This window comes from Anas platyrhynchos, chromosome 3, assembly GCF_047663525.1.
Source record: "Anas platyrhynchos isolate ZD024472 breed Pekin duck chromosome 3, IASCAAS_PekinDuck_T2T, whole genome shotgun sequence".
NCBI classification, from domain to species: Eukaryota; Metazoa; Chordata; class Aves; order Anseriformes; family Anatidae; genus Anas; species Anas platyrhynchos.
The window spans coordinates 73,981,132-74,001,088 of NC_092589.1; the positions used below are offsets into that span (position 1 = coordinate 73,981,132).

At 46.3% G+C, this 19,957-nt stretch overlaps 1 protein-coding gene and 1 long non-coding RNA gene across 3 annotated transcripts in view; one reads left to right on the forward strand and one right to left on the reverse strand.

The window, feature by feature from the left end:
- The window catches only part of SOBP (sine oculis binding protein homolog), a 95,184-nt gene extending 88,713 nt beyond the window's left edge, over positions 1–6,471 (reverse strand). The window contains exon 1 of one of the 2 annotated variants that reach the window (XM_072036134.1): positions 6,027–6,471. In XM_072036134.1, the coding sequence (XP_071892235.1) occupies positions 6,027–6,122 (96 nt within the window). In that variant the 5' untranslated portion in view covers positions 6,123–6,471. The remainder of the gene's footprint in view (positions 1–6,026) is intronic. The other variant, XM_038176184.2, reaches the window with a different exon arrangement.
- Positions 6,472–6,675: 204 nt separating this feature from the next.
- Positions 6,676–9,028, forward strand: LOC140002219 (uncharacterized). The gene is made up of 2 exons (XR_011808441.1): positions 6,676–7,433; positions 7,575–9,028. It is a non-coding gene; the product is annotated as an uncharacterized lncRNA (long non-coding RNA).
- The last annotated feature ends 10,929 nt before the right edge of the window (positions 9,029–19,957 follow it).

Sequence of the window (19,957 nt, forward strand, 5' to 3'; positions counted from 1 at the left end):
CAGGAAGATGATCGCATCCTTAACAAGCTGATGGTCAAAGCTGAGAAATGTGGGATTTTTTTTTCCACACTGACTCCCATGCATAAACGAGCATCCACGGAGCTAAAGTATCACCTTCCTTCAGACTCCGGATTAAAATACCCATCCACAGTGATGTCTGACATCTAGATGATGGTCGCACAGGTCAAGTGCTCATTGAGGCTCCTGCCCTGAAGCTGACCACCATCATTTCACTGTTTCCATACTTTCTCTCTTCTTTCCTTTTCACTGGTAGGCCCAGCCTATGCAGATTCAAGATACGATAACGAGGGGGCTGTGTAAAGACCATTGTGGTGTGATGGCAATAATCAAAATACAAACAATGAGGCGAGACAATTTTTCTCTGTATGAATGCAGGGGGGGGGGAGGCTGAGGTGTTGGTGAAGTGAAGGAAAGGGAGCAAGACGATCAACACACAACCTGCACCTGCAGAGCTGAAGCTCATTGAAAGATGTACAAGCTTCAAAGGCTTGGTGAAAGGAAGGGTGATGATTGTAACCACGGCGCTTGAGGAAAGCAAGAATGTGGGACCTGACATTGGAGCAGGAGAGTTGAAAGAAGCAGTGATGAAGCATGCTACAGAGGAACCAGCTCAAGTGAGAGCCGATGGACTTGCCAAACCCAGGCCGAACGAGACGTGAAGACAAGCATGGGTGACAGGATGCAGGATGTGCCTGGAGCTGTGATTCTAAGCTTCTGCAGGACCAGGACAGCAAAGGCACCAAGCTAGCCCAAACTCAGACCCACTCCCCGAAAGGACATGGAGGGTTTGCAGGACGGAGACTGCCAACACAGCTCTACATCCCTGCCAGAGGGCTGAAATGCCATGAACAACCAGCATCCCAGGAAAAATCTCACCTATCATCCCCAAATGCCTGCTCAGCCACCACACTGCTCGGCTGGAACCCGGGAGCCCAGATTCACAGGTTTCCCAGGAAAATGACAGCACTGAGCCTCACAATACCCTGCCAGGAGGTCACACGCCAAGCCCCTTTCCTCACCGACAGCGCTTTCTGCCCCCTACCAGGTCCCAAACCACTTATCCCTCCCGTGGGACAATGTGTAATTTGCATGTTTTAGCTGTATGAGCTCTCCATTCTTGTACGTGCAGAAATGCCCTCCCCTTTGGAAGAGCCAGGCTAGCTAACCGACCATTATACTCCTTATTTTGACTTGAATTTGCTTCCTATTCACGGGAAAGATGAAGAAGAGTGCACTGACTTGCCAGGCTGTGGTTTCTCTCCTTCGCGAGGCTGACTTATATGTGAGGCAGTAAAAATATAATCACGCTCGTTTCCGCTTTACCATTCGTTTCGTCGTAACAGTACACCTACGGCTCGATTTTTTTACGTCGCAATGCATCATTTTCCCAAATTTTCACTAATTAATAGGCTCTGAAGCTGACCCTTGCTTCTCTTTCCACCCTGCAGCCCTTGCCTCTCCTTCTCCACGAACCCTATCCACAGGGGGCAAGGCCTGGCCTCGCAGCCCCAGGCCTGGCAAAGGCAGAGGCAGGAAGCACACAGAGGAACGAGTCTGTCAGACTCATTTTCTTCTAGGTTTTACTGCCGAATGTTTATTTCAGATTTCGGAGGAAGCGCGGTGGCTCCCTTCCATTTCCCTGCACGCACAGCCCCGCCAGGTGCGGAGCCCCACAGATCCGCTCCCCGCCCTCACCGCGCGGAGGGAATAAAAATGTGCCCGCGCTCACGGGGCAACCTCCACTCTGTGGTATTTTTTTTGCGTGCTTATGCTGTCGCCATGTTGAACGGTATGGTTAGACCCCTGTGCTAACAACAAGACAGTTTTTGGGGTGTTTTAATTCCCTGTGCCCTACCAGGTGGGCGGGGAAGCCCTCACAGGTAGGCCAGCAGCGCATCTCCCCTCCACAGCCGCCCCACAGAGGGCTCTGCAGAAAAACCCGCCCCGGGATCCCAAAACACCACAGCCGATACAGCCCGTCTGCTTTTCCACTTTTCGCGAGCGCGTTTTTTCGCTTTTCAGGAGAGAAGGGAGGAGTTTCCTTGAAATCTCTTTAGCGTCCGCAGCTCTCTGGCTCGCAGCAAGCGCGGCGCGGCCGTGCCTGTCCCACCGCTTTCCTAATCCTGACAGTAGTGCTTTTCAACGCCAAACGGGGAATATTAGACCGCTAAACTGAAATATCTTCTGATGAGTTTACTATTAAACTGTAACAGATGGGGCTGCCTTAAGCTTCTAGGCATCAGGAATGGAGCCCAATTTTAGATCCGGATTCGTTATTGAGAATATTTATAGATGGTAAACTCCTTGGGCGCACGGAGCAGCCCTGGGAAATGACGGCTTTTCAGCTGACAAGAGACTCTGAACATGTGGAGGCACTGTCTTGTTTGTTCAGGGGAACTTCCCGTACAACCCACTTGCTGCGACATCTCCAGTCGACCCCAGCTCTTTTCATGGGATTTCGGAGCACCCGGCCGCTGCCCTCGAGCAGCACTGCTGCCTGGTAGCACAGTGAAACACGGGAATAGGTTCAGGGAGGGATGTGAAAGCCTCCACGAGCACTTTCACCAATCAAACCATAAAAAAAATACCTTAGTTTTGAAATAGGGCCAGCTTCCCCGATTCTGCTGGCTTTGGGTCTATTGGGCGTCCTGGTATTCACCAGCACGTGAGGAATGACACAACCGAATTTCAGAGCTACTCTGCTCTCCTTCCAAAGTGTGGGATGAGCAAGGCTGCCTCTGGGCAGGGGGAGTGGAAAGCATAATCCCAAGAAGGACTGGGGACTAAATAAAAAATACATGAGAAAAAAAAAGAAAGGCTGTGACTGAAGGTCACAAAGAAACAAAACCAGTTCCCCCGAATATATTTTTCATTGAAACGTAATATCAGAAAACTGTGCAGAGTCATGTACTTTTCGCACACAACAATGTATCAAATTAAAATTTCTTATAACCATCGTGTACATTCGGGTAGTGATAACAAAAATGTAACTCAATCTCTTGCACAAGGCAGCAGCGAGCACCACGAACGCCCGGCCGCGTCCCAAGCGAGCGGTGGCACCACTGCTGGCATAGACCACGCGCGAGCAGTTGGGCTGTGCGATACTTCTTGAGTAAATATCCGACTATATCGAACAGCAAATCTTGAGGGAAGTCTCCGTGATGAGGTAATTTTATTGCTCATTCATAGCGCCTCGCATTTGCTGTACTTAAAATAGACACTTGTACCAATGGCCTTTTTATTACCCGAAGGGAAAAAAAAAAAAATCACATCTACACCAGCCCTTTTTCTTTCTGCTAGCAAAGGGAGGCAATTCGATCCAACGTGGGCTGAAACCTGAGTAGGTCACTGTACACCATGATAAAATTCCCTAATCCCTGAGCCAAATTTCCCTGAGGGGGCCCTCCTACTTCTCCTTCACTTTCCAGGCTGACTTTTCCATTCCCTCTCTCGTCTTTTCCTCCCCTTCATCTCTTTCATTTCCCCTACCTTAAAGCCTTGATATCTGATCTGCTGCTGATACTCAGGTTACAGTTTTTACAGCTTAGGCTGTCTATTGCTGTATACATTCCTTTCTTTCTGCTCTGCCGTGATTACTTACCAGAGCTTATTTTACACTGGTCCAGATGAAAGCAGTTCAGATGAAGGGAAACAGCCAGGCTGTTTGAACATTACAGATACGAACCTACACAAGGGCACATTGTGTTCCCTGTGTCATTTTGCTGCACACATTTTGCACAATGCCACCAATTTGTTACATTATTGTATTCCTCGGGTTTACCACAAGCAACCAGACATCTTAACTCGTCAGGAAATAGAAAGTGCAGGATTTTAACTTTCTCGACGAGCCAGAAATCTGTACGACTGTCCCCCTCACCCCCCTTTCCTTCTAGGATTAGAGCAGCCAAGTGTCCTACTAAAAATGCCGTCTCCCAGCATAATAGCAGCGTTTACACTGTAAGGTGGCCTGCGTTTTGCAGGGGGGTCTGCCATCGGCTGTCTCGCCCTCCACCAGAGACCCGACTGGTTCAAAAGGCTGTTTCTATCTGCCTTTAATTACTAACTCGGTTGAAATCTTGAGGTCTGTAGCCTTAAGCAGCTACCAATGATTAAAAAAGAGAAATTCTCTACACGAAGGCTAACGCCAGTGCTTAATACCAAAGCATTAGTTTAAAATTGTGTAATTTTTCTCCTTCACACAATGTTGTTTTTGTTTCTTCCTCACCCTTTCAGACAAACATCTGTTATACTGTAGAAGAACAACTATCTCCCAAACCGCTGAGTGTGCCTGCAGCCAAAGTAAACAAAACAAACCCAGAGGATCCAGCACAGTCAGCCTTTATATCCAGCCAGGATAACATTTCACATGTTTTGATTAAAATTAGCTAATTTGTAATCCTAGAACCTATGAAACTTAAAAGCTGCAATCCGTATAGATCGCATTAAGCCATGTTCCGAGGGGCCAGTGCCCCGTGCTGCAGCCCTCCGCAGCCCTCACCACCACGCAGGACCACGACAGCACCGACTCTCGCTCCCCGGCGCCCGTGCCGAGCCCCAAAAATAGGCTGTGCCACACATCTCGCAAAGCACAACAAGGCTCCTCGGGGCTTGAAACTCGCCCGGTTTGTTTCCAAAGAGCTGCCACGGCCACGCAGGGCAGCGGCGCCTTGTTTTGTTCGCAGCACCGCTCCTACTCCCGTCCACATCTCCAGCACGGGCGCACGGGCAGCACGAGCAAGGCTGCCTGCCTCCAGCAGCAAAGGACACCGCTCCGACACCAGTGGTGTGCAGAGGAGGGGAAGGGGAGGGGATGGTGCATTCCTGCTTCATTTTACAGGGGGAGATGGGCGCTCCGGAAAGCAACGATATTTTCACTAGCCATCATGCATGTCGATACACTCGCCTATATAGTATACACACTACGCGACCGTGTGGTGTTTTCCAGGCAGACCTCCCCTTACGACCAGTCTTTTAATAAGTGACATATTCGGATTAAATGACAGCAGCCTCATCCCGGAGCCAGGCTAAGGCTGCTTTAATCACTTCACACGCGCATTGAACAACAAGTTCGCCTCAAGTCTCGCAATGCACCTTTCCCAACTTTGGGGAATCAGCGACGCAAAACAAACACAGAGGTGGCACAGGCATGGGAAAACAGGCGCCAAAAAAAAAAAATAAATAAAATAATAATAGGACAGGTTAAGCCTGGAGCAGTGACCTCCTGATAAAAGAAACCCCGAAATGTGGTTTAGTGCAATCGCAGCCATCCTAACATCTGGAGCGGCCGCCTCAAGCGCTGCCGCTGAGCACAGCTGGGTTGGCAGCGCTTCCTCGTGAACAGGACAGCCCTGGGACCCCAAAACGGGCTGCCAAAAACCAGACCCTAGGGCTGCCACCTTCCAGCTCCCCTCCGCCGGGTGGGGAGGAGGCAGGAGGGGAGGACGGGGGTCTCCGTGCCCAAGTGCACGGGAGATGCGCGGCTCAGCCCGCAGCGTTTCACTTTGACAATTTAATTACACAGTTGCAGCTGGCTACTGAAAAAGGGGGAGAAACGCGGGGTTTAAGGGAGGGCCCCTTCTTTCCTAACTTTAGGGGCTTCCCCCGCTACCTGAGGGGATGGTTATGGGGTGGGGGGGGGAGGAAAAAAAAAAAAAAGGGGGGGTGATGCCTGGCACCCAAGGAGCTTAAAAGCCCAATGAGGGAGAGTTGTTGTTTTTTTTTTTTTTAAATAAATAAATCAAAGCTGGTCAATGAACAGGATTTGCAGCCTGTGAATTCGTCTCTGTTTTCAGCCCAGGAGGCGGAGTTGAGACACATTCAGTGCATCCTACGGAAAAAAAAATAAAAAAAAATAAAAAAATAAAAAAAATGACAAGAGATCCTTTCTTATTCCATTTCCATGCACGGCGGAGAGCAGAGAGAGAGGTGGGGGGGGGGGGTGCAGGGGGCCGGGCACCCCCCTTTTCCTTTTCCTTTTCCCCCTTCCCCATCCCGGTCACCTTTACCTTCATCTCCTCGTTGATCTCCCGCTTGACCGGGTGCGCCGGCTTCCTGCTCCTTTTATTTTCGGGCGGTCTCCCTTCTTTCTCCATTTCTGCCATTTTTTGCGCCTACTTGGTGCCGGAGATGAAATGGCTGCTGGTGCTCTGGGGGGGCCGGGAGGGGCTTTGGGGGGGGGGGGGGGGGGTGTAAAAGGGAAAAGAAGGGGAGGGGGGGGGGCGGCTCTCAGTGGCGGCGGCAGCAAGAGGAGGAGGAGGAGGAGGAGGAGGAGGTGGAGGAAGAAGAGGAGGAGGAGGAGGAGGAGGAAGCCCGGGGGGAGCGCGGCGGGCGGGCGGGGGTCGCGGGCGGGTGGCCCGGCGAGTCAGCCATCTTCTGCCTCGCCGCCGGCCTGCATCGGGAGCGCCCAGCCAGCCTGTGGCGGCCGCGGGGAGGGGAGGGGAAGGAGGGGAAGGGAAGGGAAGGAGGGAGGGAGGGAGAGAGGGGAGGAAGGAGGGGAGAGGAGGAGGGGAGGGGAAGGGAGGGAGGCTGGGCTCGGCACGGCGGAGGCAGGCGGGGCTTGCGTGCACCGAATGGGAGAGGGGAGAGCCGGGGGGCTGGGGAGGGGAAGGGGAGAGGGGGAGGACCCCCGAGGGGAAGGGGGGAGAGGGCAGGGGGCGAGGGAGAGGCGCTGAGGCAGCGCCGTGGTGCTGAAGGGGGGAGTGTGAGTGTGTGGTGTGTGTGTGTGTGTGACTGTGTCTGTGTGTGTTTGGGGGTGCTCAGGGGGAACTGAGGGGGAAAATGAGGTCTGTCAGGGCACAAGCGGGCTCGCCCCGCAATCCCCGCTTCGCCTGTGGAAGCTGAATTCATCCCGCACCCGGCGGTGTCTCCTCTGCCCTGTGCCGAAACCGCCGGTGGGTTTTTTGGGGGGCAGAAGTTGGGCAGGACGCCTTGGCGCCTGTGGCGACCGGGATGCGTCTGGCTCGCTCCGCTTGCCTCTCAGAGGGGTGAGAGGCAAGGAGCGCGTTTCCCCCAGAGGCACTGGGAACTGGAGGAAACCGGGATTTTGCACCGCAAAGGGTGAGGCATCAAGCAGACCTGGGCCGTCCTGGTGTGCATCCATAGCAGTAAGGCCCCGGCCGCTGCAAAGCAGAGGTGCTGCTGCTCCCCTTGCAGCCCGAAAAACATCAGGCAGGAGCTGAGAAAAACAGGTCCAAGAGTTTGTTTTTGCAGAAGAGCCAGGCCCCCGGTGAGCCCTCAGAGGGCTCTGCCACGCTGCAGGGAGTGCTGCACACCCCAGGAGCCCGAGGTCCAGCCTCAAACCCAGCAGCAGCAGCCACGAGAAGAGACTGAGGTCTGTCTTCTCTTGCCTGCCACATTTTTCAATACAAGGAGTCCTGAAACTTTTGGAAACTTGCTTGTGACTGGCCCCACAGGTAACCAATGTATGGTGATTAGTCAGGAGGCTTCCTCCCGCTGCACCCCATCACCACCACCACAACCTCGTCTTTATTCTTCTATTTTTCTTTTTTCTATATTTATTTCTGCATTATTCTATTGCAACTGAATCGGTACAGCTGAGCTCTCGTTGAGCACAACAGATATTCCCAGGATCCCCGTGTGTTCTCTCACATGTCAGGGATGAGACATGCAGCGTGAGGGGAAGTTGCTTATAAACATAACCCCATGCAGCATCGGAGCTTTGTGAAACCTCCAGCTTCGGCAAGAAAGCCAGCCTCAGAAAACTCCTCTGCTTTGAATCACCACCGCCTTGCTGATACACAAAGCCGCTCTAATGAAGAAGGCAAAACAATTTCTTGTTCTAGGGACACATCACTGGTCTCTCTGTAGAGAACTGATAACACGGTTTTAATGAAAATCTTGGACCTCTTGCTAAACAGAATAACCATATTGCCTTAAATGGTTATTGTTTAGCGAAACATCTGAAAACACATAAATGAAACATCTGAAAACGCATAAATGAAACATCTGAAAACACATAATAGACTACTTCTTCGCAACACTTGCTATAGATATTGCAATAAAGCGCTGTTTCGCTGCATAAATTTAATAGACTGGGTTGATAATCTGACAAAAAGATTAACCCTGAACTCCCAGCGCAAACAGATCTTCCTGTAGTGCTGGAAGGGACTTGGTCACTGCAAGCCCAAATGTGCCAATGGTCTTCAGCAGGCTACAGTGAGAAGACCAAAATGAATGTCCTTAGGATCAAATCCATCATTCATTTTCCTAACCACTGACAGGGGTAAACTGATCACCTCTCACACCCCTTGCCGCCGATTCTGAACTCTGATCCTCGCTTCTGAATCACCCAAACCAGGGGCTTCCAGATTTTTCTTCCGATCACACACTCCAAAGGCTTTTGAGTGGAGATGTGAATTTATGCCTCCTGACAATAGGCTCACTTTTCTCAGCTACTTTTGGCAGGCTCCTCAAGAAGAGCCCACAGTCCCCCAGTACCTCATCAACCCCTGGCTGAAGGCCACGGTCTCTGAGCACATCCTGTTTTTCTTGGTGTCTACTATAGGCTTTGGATGGATACAAAAGTTCTGCCTTTCTGGGTCCAAACAATAATATCTCTGCGTCCGACAGCAGATTATTTCTGCAACTGCCACAACTCCTAATTTTCTAGAGCTGTTATTACCTTTGCATATTGCGTATTGGTTATATTGCATGTTCTGGGGAAGTTGTTCCTCCAGTGACAGCATATGGAGGGCCATCAGCTGTCAAGACAGACGTTTGTGCATTTCAAACGCTCAGGCATTATCTGACACACATCGTAGGTACTGAAATAAGTTCTGGAAACTGCCTAATTATTCCACTTGCTAATGGGGAGAGAAAGACAAACAAAAAGGAACGCTTTCAGGTTTTAATGGTAGCTCGTGAACTTCTAGGAGGAAGCAGAATATCAGTCTAGGGAAGCCATAAATTTGTCAGTCATACAATGGCATTGATCTGAACATCTCTGAAAAGTTATGAGAAAATAAATCTGGTATTTACATTACAGAGACCCTAGCATTAAATACATTTGCTGAACTGTGACAGCACATATTTCTCCTGTGAAAACCTGTATTTTTGATAAAGAAACCTGGTTCGGCACTGCTCAATATGGATTCTGGAAAACAGCTCTTAAAGAGGTGAATAAGGGTGGCTGGTTGGATCAGTTCCACAGCTCACATTTGATCTGCCAGGCAGAGATACAGGGCTACATGGTATCAGTAAGCAGTTATCAGCCAAAGAAGAAATCCCAGCCTTGTGGAAATCAGTGCAAGTTTTGTCCCTGAACTTGATGAGACCAGGCTCCTGGTCACATTTTCAAGGGGATTTTAAATCAAGTCTGTTGCATAGTGTGGATTGTAAAGCAAGAATTCAATTTTCTTAAAAAAAATATGCAAGGTTTCCAAATACATTTTCATTCTAATTCAAAGCATAACTGAGATTGTTCAATCTGAGGGGAAAAAAAAAAAAAAAAGTGACTAAGTAAATAATGCTTTTTGTAACTCCTCTTGGAGGGGACTGGGAACTTCACATCAGGCTTCCCACGCTGAGTGCTAATCACAGTGCAATAATATCTCACTGTCCTGCTGAAGGCTTTGGGGGTTATTTTGCTTGGATCATCAGATACCTTCAAAGTTGGGTAATCCCAAAAAGCCTTGTGATCTGCCTTTTGGTAGCCACTAAGTCACCTGCAAGGCTGAGGTTAAGGTCCCTGCTGCATCTGAGTCCCAGCGAGAACCCCAGGTTTTTCTTCTGTCACCGGAGTGAATGTTTTACACACACGGTGGTTTGCCAGGCTTGATGGTTTTGTCCTTTTTGTCCAGCCCCACAGCCCTATTGCCACTTCAGGTGTCATTGTCACCTCATCTGGGTGCTGTCCTGTGGCCAGGCACAGCCCAAACTGTGCTCATCTCACCTGTGCCTGAGGTGAAGCCCTAAGGAAGAGCAATTGAAATCGATGGGCTCGGTTTGCTGAAGTGTTCATTAAACAAAGGCATTTGCCCTGCCTGGCCAGAGAAAAGTATTACTGGGCTGATTTTTTTCATGTGATCTGGAGTGGAAACTTTCTTCTGACTTTTTGTATGGCACACAAAGGTGGTAGATTGCTTATGCCATCAGAAATTGCATATAAATACACTAAATAATTAAAATATATGCTCCTTCTCTTCTCTTCTCTTCTCTTCTCTTCTCTTCTCTTCTCTTCTCTTCTCTTCTCTTCTCTTCTCTTCTCTTCTCTTCTCTTCTCTTCTCTTCTCTTCTCTTCTCTTCTCTTCTCTTCTCTTCTCTTCTCTCTCTCTTCTCTTCTCTCTCTTCTCTTCTCTCTTCTCTTCTCTTCTCTTCTCTTCTCTTCTCTTCTCTTCTCTTCTCTTCTCTTCTCTTCTCTTCTCTTCTCTTCTCTTCTCTTCTCTTCTCTTCTCTTCTCTTCTCTTCTCTTCTCTTCTCTTCTCTTCTCTTCTCTTCTCTTCTCTTCTCTTCTCTTCTCTTCTCTTCTCTTCTCTTCTCTTCTCTTCTCTTCTCTTCTCTTCTCTTCTCTTCTCTTCTCTTCTCTTCTCTTCTCTTCTCTTCTCTTCTCTTCTCTTCTCTTCTCTTCTCTTCTCTTCTCTTCTCTTCTCTTTTCAGCCAGCCTTTTTCATGCAGATGGAAAACACCCTTTAGAACTTCTCCCTGGCTCCAGCACCATCAGAGCCCGCTCCCACCTCAGTGATGTTATTTCACCCATACCTTTCAGAAGGGCGCATTCCATTCATTCCTGAGCTGGGACGAGTGCCCACAGCATTACTCACACACAGTAGTGTCTGTAGATCCCTGTCTGCTAGGGATACTAATCTCAATCCAGAGTTTCCTTAGATGATTAAAGGCTGTTCCGCAAAATGTCGATTCGTAGCCTCTCCGAAGCCGACATGGTACAGCGGTTGAAATAGGAGTAGTGGCGGCTTTCCAAATGTGAGGGTCTGGAAATGTTTGGAGGTATTTTAATATTGATGAATATTTCAGAATTTTTCTCTTGCTCCAGGGTATCAGTGTCAAATCTGTGCAGATTAATGGCAAGATAGAGCCCTAATCCTGCTAATGTCTTTTAAAGTTCTGGCAAATGCAGAAAAACTATATTTAACTTACTGCTATTAATGATCCCTTTTCTTGCCTGAAACTTTGAGTAATTCAATGAATGGAAAGAAATTATTGATAAACAGAAGGAAATTAAATACTTCTGAGTCTTCTGTTAAAATGCCTTTCTTTTCTCTTTGTTTAATTTCTAGTGTCTCCTACAGCAAAAGTAAGCAAGGGGACATCTTTTCCTTCCTCAGCATCAGAGAACAGCCACATCATTAAAAATCAGCTGAGATTAAACCTTTAAAAAGGTTTAAAATGTAAAATCAATTTAGAAAAGCATGCCCTGGACACCAGTATTGACTTTGGGGAAAACTTGTTTTCATGTCTGCTGCTACGCCCTGTCTATCCTCTAGGGTTATTCAGTAATTTCTGCTGTGATGGTTCCGTATTTAATATAATGCCAAGGATCAGGTACAGGCACACATCATACAAGACTTAAGCTTGGTGATGACAAACTAGGCATTTGCAGCCTCCAGACTTCATTGCTCTTAAGGACTGTCCCTCTAAATGAAACTTGTGAGTCTTTGGAGAAGTTTGATTTGGTTCAATACCAAATCTGGTCTGCTTGCCCTGGAACACGGGTTGATAAGAGCCTATACCAAGCTCTGCTTTCCCTAGGGCTTGTCATTTCCTTGTGGCTGAAACACAGGAAGGTTACCTCCATTGCGTCCAGGTCCGGGGTACCTGAGAGACTTCCCTGCTCTCTGTGCCTCCCTTCCATGTTCCTCACACACCTTGAAACCAGGGAACTGTCAAACTCGGAAGCAAAACTGCTGAGAGGTGGAGACGTGGGCTCCCTGCAGCTGGCCCACAGCTGTAAGAGCTCCCTCTGAGGTGAACAGAATATTTAAAGGCAAGGCAAACTCCTTTCTTCACCTGTCATTTCTTGACAACAGCCAATTCCGCCCCTTCTCATTCTTTTACTTCTCCACGCAGAAGAAGGCAGGAGAGAGTTTTCTTGATTTCACTTTAATAAAAGGGTAAGTCTCCCAGACACCACAGTGATAGGAGGAGGTGGGGAGAGGTTGTGTGGGATTGGGATACAGCGGAAAGTTCTCCCCTTTTTTAACTTCATTTTGTTTTAATAGAACAATTGTGCTCGTACGCTCCTGAAAATGTTATTACAGTAATCTACATCAAATTCTTCCTAAAAGGAATTCCTCCTCTCTTTGTCTTTTTGTGAAGAATAAAAGAATTTTTTACAATAAAAAATAGTGGTTTATACATTTTCTCATAATCCTGTATTTCCCCTGTGAGCTTTGTTGCATGATATAGTATGTCAGTTTAAGTAACATCTGTCAGGGGATGGAAAACAATTACAGGTTCTTTTCATTCATAAAAGTCATTCTGGAGTTTCTTCATCCTTAATTTTCTTGTCATGCTTTCAAAAACATTACCTCATTTTGTCCAAATTACCCCCTGCATTGCATATACACGATACAGGAGGTTATTCATTTCTTTCCTGGACCCAAAGAAACACGTCAAGGTATCTATAGTGACATGTACTAAATGATTTAGACCTGGGTAAAGTTGGGCTTTGACATGTCATTATTTGACAATTACTCTTCTACTGCAACGCTTGCTTTCCTGCCAGCAGCTCACCAGAATCCTACATGACAGGTGATTCAATCTCTTGATCTTCTCGGTTATATTTACATGAATTTTACACGTCCTAATATATAACAGCAATGCACTCACGTCGCTGTGGCGAAAAGTCTGTCAAAAACCCAAACACATCTTGAGAGTACATAACAAATATATTCAGGACCGGGATGTGCCGCATCTCTTCAGCGTAGGAAGATGTTCTTTATTCACAGAATCAGAGGAGAGCTGAGATGGGAAGGCACCTCTGGAGACCATGTAGCCCAACCTCCCTGCTCAAAGGAGAGCGGCTTGCTCACGGCTGTGTCCAGTCCCGTTTTGATTAACTCCACGGATGGACACCAAACTGTGGAATTAGCACATTTCAATTTCAATGCTGCTTATCTTTTCACTGAGAAGTGTGGCTCCGTCTTCTTCTCTCCCTCTTTTACATACACTGATGAGATCCGCCTTGAGCCTCCTCTTCTCCAGGCTGAGCAGCCCCATCTCTCTCAACCTTTCCTCTTACCTCAGGTGCTCCAGCCTGCTATCATCTCCACGGGGCTTTGCTGGGCTCGTTCCACATCCCTCTCGTCCTGGGGAGCTCAGGCCTGGACACAGCACCACGAACACATCCCACCAGAGCTGAGCAGAGAGGATCACCTCCCGCAACCTGCTGGCAGTGCAGACCCAACGCAGCCCAGACCTTTGCTGCGAGGGCGCGTTGCTGGCTCGCGTTCAGCTGGTCGGATGCCAGGATCCCCGGGGCCTTCTCTGCAAAGCTGCTTTCTGCTCGATCCCCCGCCCGTATCGCTGTAAGGTTATTCCTCTCCAGGTGCATGACTTTGCATTGCTTTGCTGAACTTGGTTGGATCCTTGTCAGCCCGATTCTCCTGCAATTTATTCAATTTGCTTTGATTTATCATCTTTTAAGCAATTAGTATAACTATTATCTGGAAAGATTTTGTTTTCCCGAAGTGTGTTGCTTTTTCTAATTAAATCATGCATATAACATTAATGATAATAATCTATGCCTACGACTGCCATAACCAAAAATGGATTTTGCACACAGTCCCAAGAATCCTTCTCAGCACAGGTAGGGTTTTTCCCTTAGAACAAGCCAATATATGTATCCGTCTCCAACCGAGACTCTTGAAGTCGCACGTGGTCATCAATTTCTTTTCACGATGCTACTACTTAAAGCAGAATTGATGCTATGCTTTTTCAGATCATTGGAGGATGCCAACGGGAGATGGTTACAAGCAAATCCCATCCTACCCAGCTCACAGGGGAAAGGCTTGGTATAGGATTTCAGCTTTGGGTATCTCCTGGGAATTGAGGGCTGGGAATCCCATGCAAATCTTGATCAGCACAGCCAGTTGGCTTCCAAAGCCAAGGCTCTGGCTCGCTTCCTCTCACCTCTCAGGCCACTGTGAGATTGCCTCTTGTGTACCACACGTGTGCCACAGCTAGCACTTCTCAAGCCCCAGTGTGAGGAGCCATACGTGCAGGTTTATTGGCTTTACCTGAACTGACATCAACTGACACCAAGCTGTCCAAGGTCAGCTTCAAAACATAGCCACACGTAAGATTATTTGGGGCCTTCTTGCCTCTTAACTAGTATTACAGCTGTAGCTTAGTATTAGGGCTGTTTCACAAATCATGGGGAGAGAGGCAAAGTGGCGAAGCACATGTTCATGAAGTCTCATGTCCCGAATCAGAACCCAATTCTTACGTCTTGCAGGACAGTCCTTTCACCATTAGAACATGCAATCTAACCTTTTTTTTGGGAAAAAATAAAAACAAAACAAAACAAAATAAAATAAAGTGAGCCTGCCTTTGCACCACCTTGATTTTGAGCTCACTCATGAAACACCAATGACTTCTGAAGGAACACAGGGATGACGCCATTGACAGATTTTGCATCAGTTAGCTGCAAATAAAGTTATTTGAAATAAGTGCCAAAGCCTAATTTATCAGACTTTTTCACAGATTCCACAAAAGCAAGGAAATTTGAAGTTGAAAGGCTTTCTCCAGGCAGCGCATGCCAGGCATTTGTGCATGAATTGCAGGAGGGGAAATGATATGTTTCTTTTAGAGCTGTTGTTGCCATCATGGAAAGCGAACAAGCATCTGTGCCTCGGAAATCAGTGGAAGGAAGGTGTTCCGTGAAAGAGAGCATGTGGGAAAGCGGCTTGAAATGGTGAGAGTGTATGAAAGTAGCAGGAGTTCTGAATGCCACTGGGGAGAAGAACTGGAAGAAGGCTGACACATAGAAAGGTGGCGAGAAAGCAAAAAGAAATGCAAAGAAGAGTACACTGAAGGGGGGAGAGAGAGAGAAATTTGGCTAGAGAATTGGTCTGAGCAAATTCCAAAAGTGAGAGAGGAACAGGGAAAGAAGGAAAAATTATAGGGCAGATGGAAAGTTTCCCTATTGGATGACTGGGCAGGTGAATGTGTAAGTTAACGTTTTGGTGTGTTTTACTATGGAAACAGATATAAATCTGAAAATCAGATGTCCAGGAAGGATCCCTGATGCAGCTATGTTCTGTACATTTATCCTACACAAAGTCTGTAAGATGATTGTCCTCTGTAGCATTTGCCACTGATCCCGAAAAAAAAAAAAAAAGAGAAAATTCACATTTGGCAATATTTGATTCAAGAGGGCTGCTTACCTTAAATCTGTGTGAATAGGGCCTGCACCATCAGCCCCAAAGTTCTTAATTTCACTCTGAGGCTGACTATTTCCTGCGTGACAACGCTGTGAAGCTGAATCCGGAATACCAATTTAATACTTGAGTGCCCAGAGTCAGGCAGGCACTCTGCATAAAAGTCTTCTCTTGTGAGCTCTGAGTGCCTGCAGCTCTCCGCGGGAGGTGCTGGGTGCTAAGCACCTCCGAAATCCAGGTCACTGTCACTCGGGAGCTCAGGAAGGAACCGAGATGCCAAAGTTGGAGACTAAACTTACAAGTGATGTCATTGCGGAAGGGCTGCCACACTTTGGGTCAGTTGAATTTTGGTAGTAAATGGGTAAATGTTTTTAATACGTATGCCTGCGTAGCTCACAAACCCTTTAGAGGTCATAAGAGAATAAAATAAAGAGGGAACGAGAGAAGAAAAGCAAGATGGGGTGAATTAATAAACAGAAAGGGATGGGGATGTTGTTCAAGCCTTATTTTAGACTAGCTTGGGCACGCCTCGTTGGCTCTGAATGCAAACAGTTAGTTAGGAGCCTAAAATAAACATAATGAGGTGGTGGTGGTGGGGGGGGGGTTCCACATAATGCATAATGTAACTGTGGAACACATGTCCACAGGCTGGTCTGGGGAACAAAAGTCCAAACAGCTTCAAAGAAGAGCTTAGACGAACCAGACTTGGAAGCTTTGGGAAATGCACCCATTTTGGTTTATTAAACATGAGGGACTTGACGGAGCATCTGGCTGTCAAGTCTCTAAAATATAGATAGGTGGGATCTGGGTGGACGTGCCACAGGAAACACTTCTCTGTACTTGCCTGATTTCTCATTCTCCTCCACTAAGCATCTCACACCGGCTCTTACCAGAGGCACGACACTCTCGTATTGCATTTTGCATTAACAGCTTATGGTTTCCCTTCTACAGCTTTCATTTGTGTTGGCCTGGATGAATTGTTCTTCCTGCTGTACAGCAGCAATAACTATGATTGCCATGTTGTTAACATTTAAATCATGTTAGAGCATGCATTGAAGTGGCAGGCAGGCATTTTAATTACGCGGGTTAAAGGAGAGCAGATGCAGTGAATCAAGTGCTAGGTAAAAATAAATGCACGTCCCCTTGTCCCGTGATGGTCACTACTCCTGGTCAAATTCAAAAGCAGAGGAAAGCATATTGAAAAACACCTATATTGATCAGTGGACTCAAGGGAAACATAAAGATAGCATGATATAGTCTGGATGAATACCTTTGTTTATCTTGTTTTAATTTCCCCAAAGTCATCTAGTTAGTGCTATTTAAAATCCATTGCTTCATTCAGACACAGAATTGCAAGGACAGATTTCAATGGCTTTGTTTAACTTGGCTTACCTAAATAAAATTTTTTTAAACCATTTTATTTATCCTCTAGGTTGACTTTCAGCTATCTGGACCTGGCTTCCAGAAAAAAAATTACAGCCTATATGTTAGTAAGGCAGTGAATAGGCACAGGGTGAGAGGAGCCCCTTAGTACATGCCCACTTCCTTGAGTGTTCTGGGCTTTAAAATTCATCAGCAAGCAGAAAGCTAGAGCCAAACCTCTGGTGCTGAGCCCTCTCGCTGTGCCGCACTGTTCAGCAAGTAGGTAGTGGGTTTTTCAGGAACTGGATCTTTGAGGCACACTTCAAAGGGGCGTCATAAATAGAAAGGTACAGAAACCAAAGGCACCGGTGACTTCTGCAAAGTTTACTTCAGAGGAAATGTCCAGCCAGCTGTGGTGGATAATATATAGCTCCCTGCGCAAGCAAAAAATAGACAAAGACAGAAAAAGGTGTACTGATCTTCTCCCCTCAAACTGAGCATTACCAGCAGGAAGACAGAACATCTAATATTCCATCTATGCTTTGATTATGCATGTGAATAGCAAGCTGCAAAATATACATAACACTTCATAAATTACACATATTTAGTCCCTGTGAAATAAGCATTTTAACAGAGAAATGCTTCAATTTATTTATTTAAATCCATAGAAAATTTGCATATCGTATATGTTTGCCAGTTTCCTGCTCTACTATGGCTTTAATCATCGGGTTGTATCACACTACCCACTAATTGTGGAATGGTTTAGGGAGTTTTTTAACCTATTTTTCATCTCAAAGACAAACTCCTACTTTTTCTGCTAGACCTTCCCAAATCGCACCATCTCCCGTGATTTTAAAGGATGCTGGGATGGAAATCACTGAAAAAAAAAAAAAAATCCACCTGAAATGTACAGATTTGTGGTGTTGGAGTTGAAAAGCGGGTGTGTGAGTAAGCCTTTGTTCAGTATGGCTGTCATCTACTCTCTGCTGCATTTCACTTTCACCCAGATCATGAACTCCTCAGGCAAGGGACCATCTCCTTTGTTGTAGTTTTAAAATGAGTCTGATGGGAGTTTTCCACCGCTACCAGAGTGCAACTAAATATAAATCCTAAATAGTTAATAGGTGGTCGAGTTGCAGAGGCGGGGCTAATCAGCTGAGGCTTCATGGGGTGGTTAATGATGGATTAGGAATGGGAGAACTGATAAAGCTGAATACTTAAAGACTAATATTGTGCAGGGTGATGGATGCTTTGTCAGCTTCGATTGCATACAACCAGAATTAACATTGTGCTTATCTCACTCCTGCTTCTTCAGTAGATTACTCAGCTCCAAAACACTGCTGTTTTAAGAGTCTCTGTCCAAATTCCCCTGAGCAGAGCACTGCCAGGCAGAGGAGACGACCTAGGAGGCTGTCTGACGATTGAGATTGGGTTGGGAGGTAGAAAACCGGTGACTCTCTGAAGGAGGGGTGTTATCAGCCACACACCTCCCTGCTCCCGTTCCCACTCAGCTTGCTGAAACAGAGGGGATTTCAATTGATTTTGTTTTCTTTGCAGCATGAGCTGGCGAGCCAGTGAGAATGGATCTGTGTGCGGTGAGCGTGCAGCACCGGAGGGGCACGTCCCATCCTCTGCGCAGCGCTGCCCAGAGCCACCGGCAGCTTCGGCTCCTGATGCGTGGTGGTGTGTGCTGACTGCCTTCCCTGCCACTGTGGTTTCTGTGCAGGGTGAAAATGGTAACGTGCACCTACCCACACAAGGCGTCCCCATCTCTCACAGCTGTATTTGTTTACTTGCTAAGCGAAATCAAAATAATTATGCATTAATTATCATTTATTAGCCAGCAACAAATCTTTTCCTGATATTAGTGTCTCAGTAGGTATATTTAGGCTTAAAAATTAGTACCTCTTAGTGCCAAATTCTATCCGAGGCATCTGACTCCTACTGACACTGAATTATTCTGTTTTTTTTTTTTTTTTTTTTAGTGTCTAACTACAGGATCAATAAGCATTCATCCTTCTCTGTAGTCTCTAGGCTAATAGGAAGATAGGCAGCCTTGTAGACAAGGCACAGACAATGAGGTCAAGAGAAGGGAATTCATTTCTCAGCTTGCCTTAGGGGTTTTGTGAAGCCTTGGACAAATCACACAACCTCTAAGTTTAAACCTCCTGACTTCCAAAATGGAAATGATCATAACTGTCTACCTCCCCAGGGCGTTAGGAAGTAAATCAATTCTCTGTGTGTGAGGTGTTGGTTGTTGGTGGGGGGACTACTTGGGTGATTTGGAAGGAACAGACGTATTTCTGTTAGCTTTCATTTTTGGAAATAGTCCTGGAGTGCATCCTAAGCTTCAATGTATTAAAAAATTAAACAACATCTAGGACAAGATCTGGTTACATAGTGTGTAGTTAGTATAATGTATTAACATGTCTAGTCTCATTCTCCTATGGACATTGTTTATTTTGCATAAGGCCGGCATAACTATGAAAGACTGAAAGGTCAACTCTTCCTCAAGCAAATGAAAGTGCTTTGCAAAAGTTTTGCTTTAGATGGCAGTCAGGAAAGTGTTTTCACATTTCATTTGTTAGAACAGATATCAAGAGCTGGCATTAGCGCTGGCTTTGATGTGTTCTCTGGTATGTTAGTCCAGAGAATGCTGCTGTAAACAGAAGTGTCTCTTCACCTTCCATCTTTGTTCTTCAACTTTGATACTGGCCCCCTGCAGTGGCTTCTTTCTGCTCCTGGGGAGGCTTAACAAAGTCAATTGAGAGAGAAAAAAGAACCCTCAGTTTTCTTCTCTGCTTAAGACTCAAAAAGAAATAGATACATCTATTGTACAGTCACTATTGAAACAGTGTGGGTTTTTCTCTTGAATCCTCGGGGGAAATGAACCAAGGAGAAAGGAAAAAAAATAATAAAATAAAATAAAAATAAAATAAAAATAAAATAAAAATAAAATAAAAATAAAATAAAAATAAAATAAAAATAAAATAAAAATAAAATAAAAATAAAATAAAAATAAAATAAAAATAAAATGCATGCTGTTTTGTCCACAACTTAAAATACAGTAGGTACATCGTACTTTTGCTTCTGACTTTTTTTTCTTTGATGGGCAGAGAGAGAAAAACTGAGGAACTCTAAATTATAGTCAGTACAAGCAGCAATGCCTCTAGGTAAGACTGTCCATCATTACCCATCATAAGACCCTGGCTTTAGAT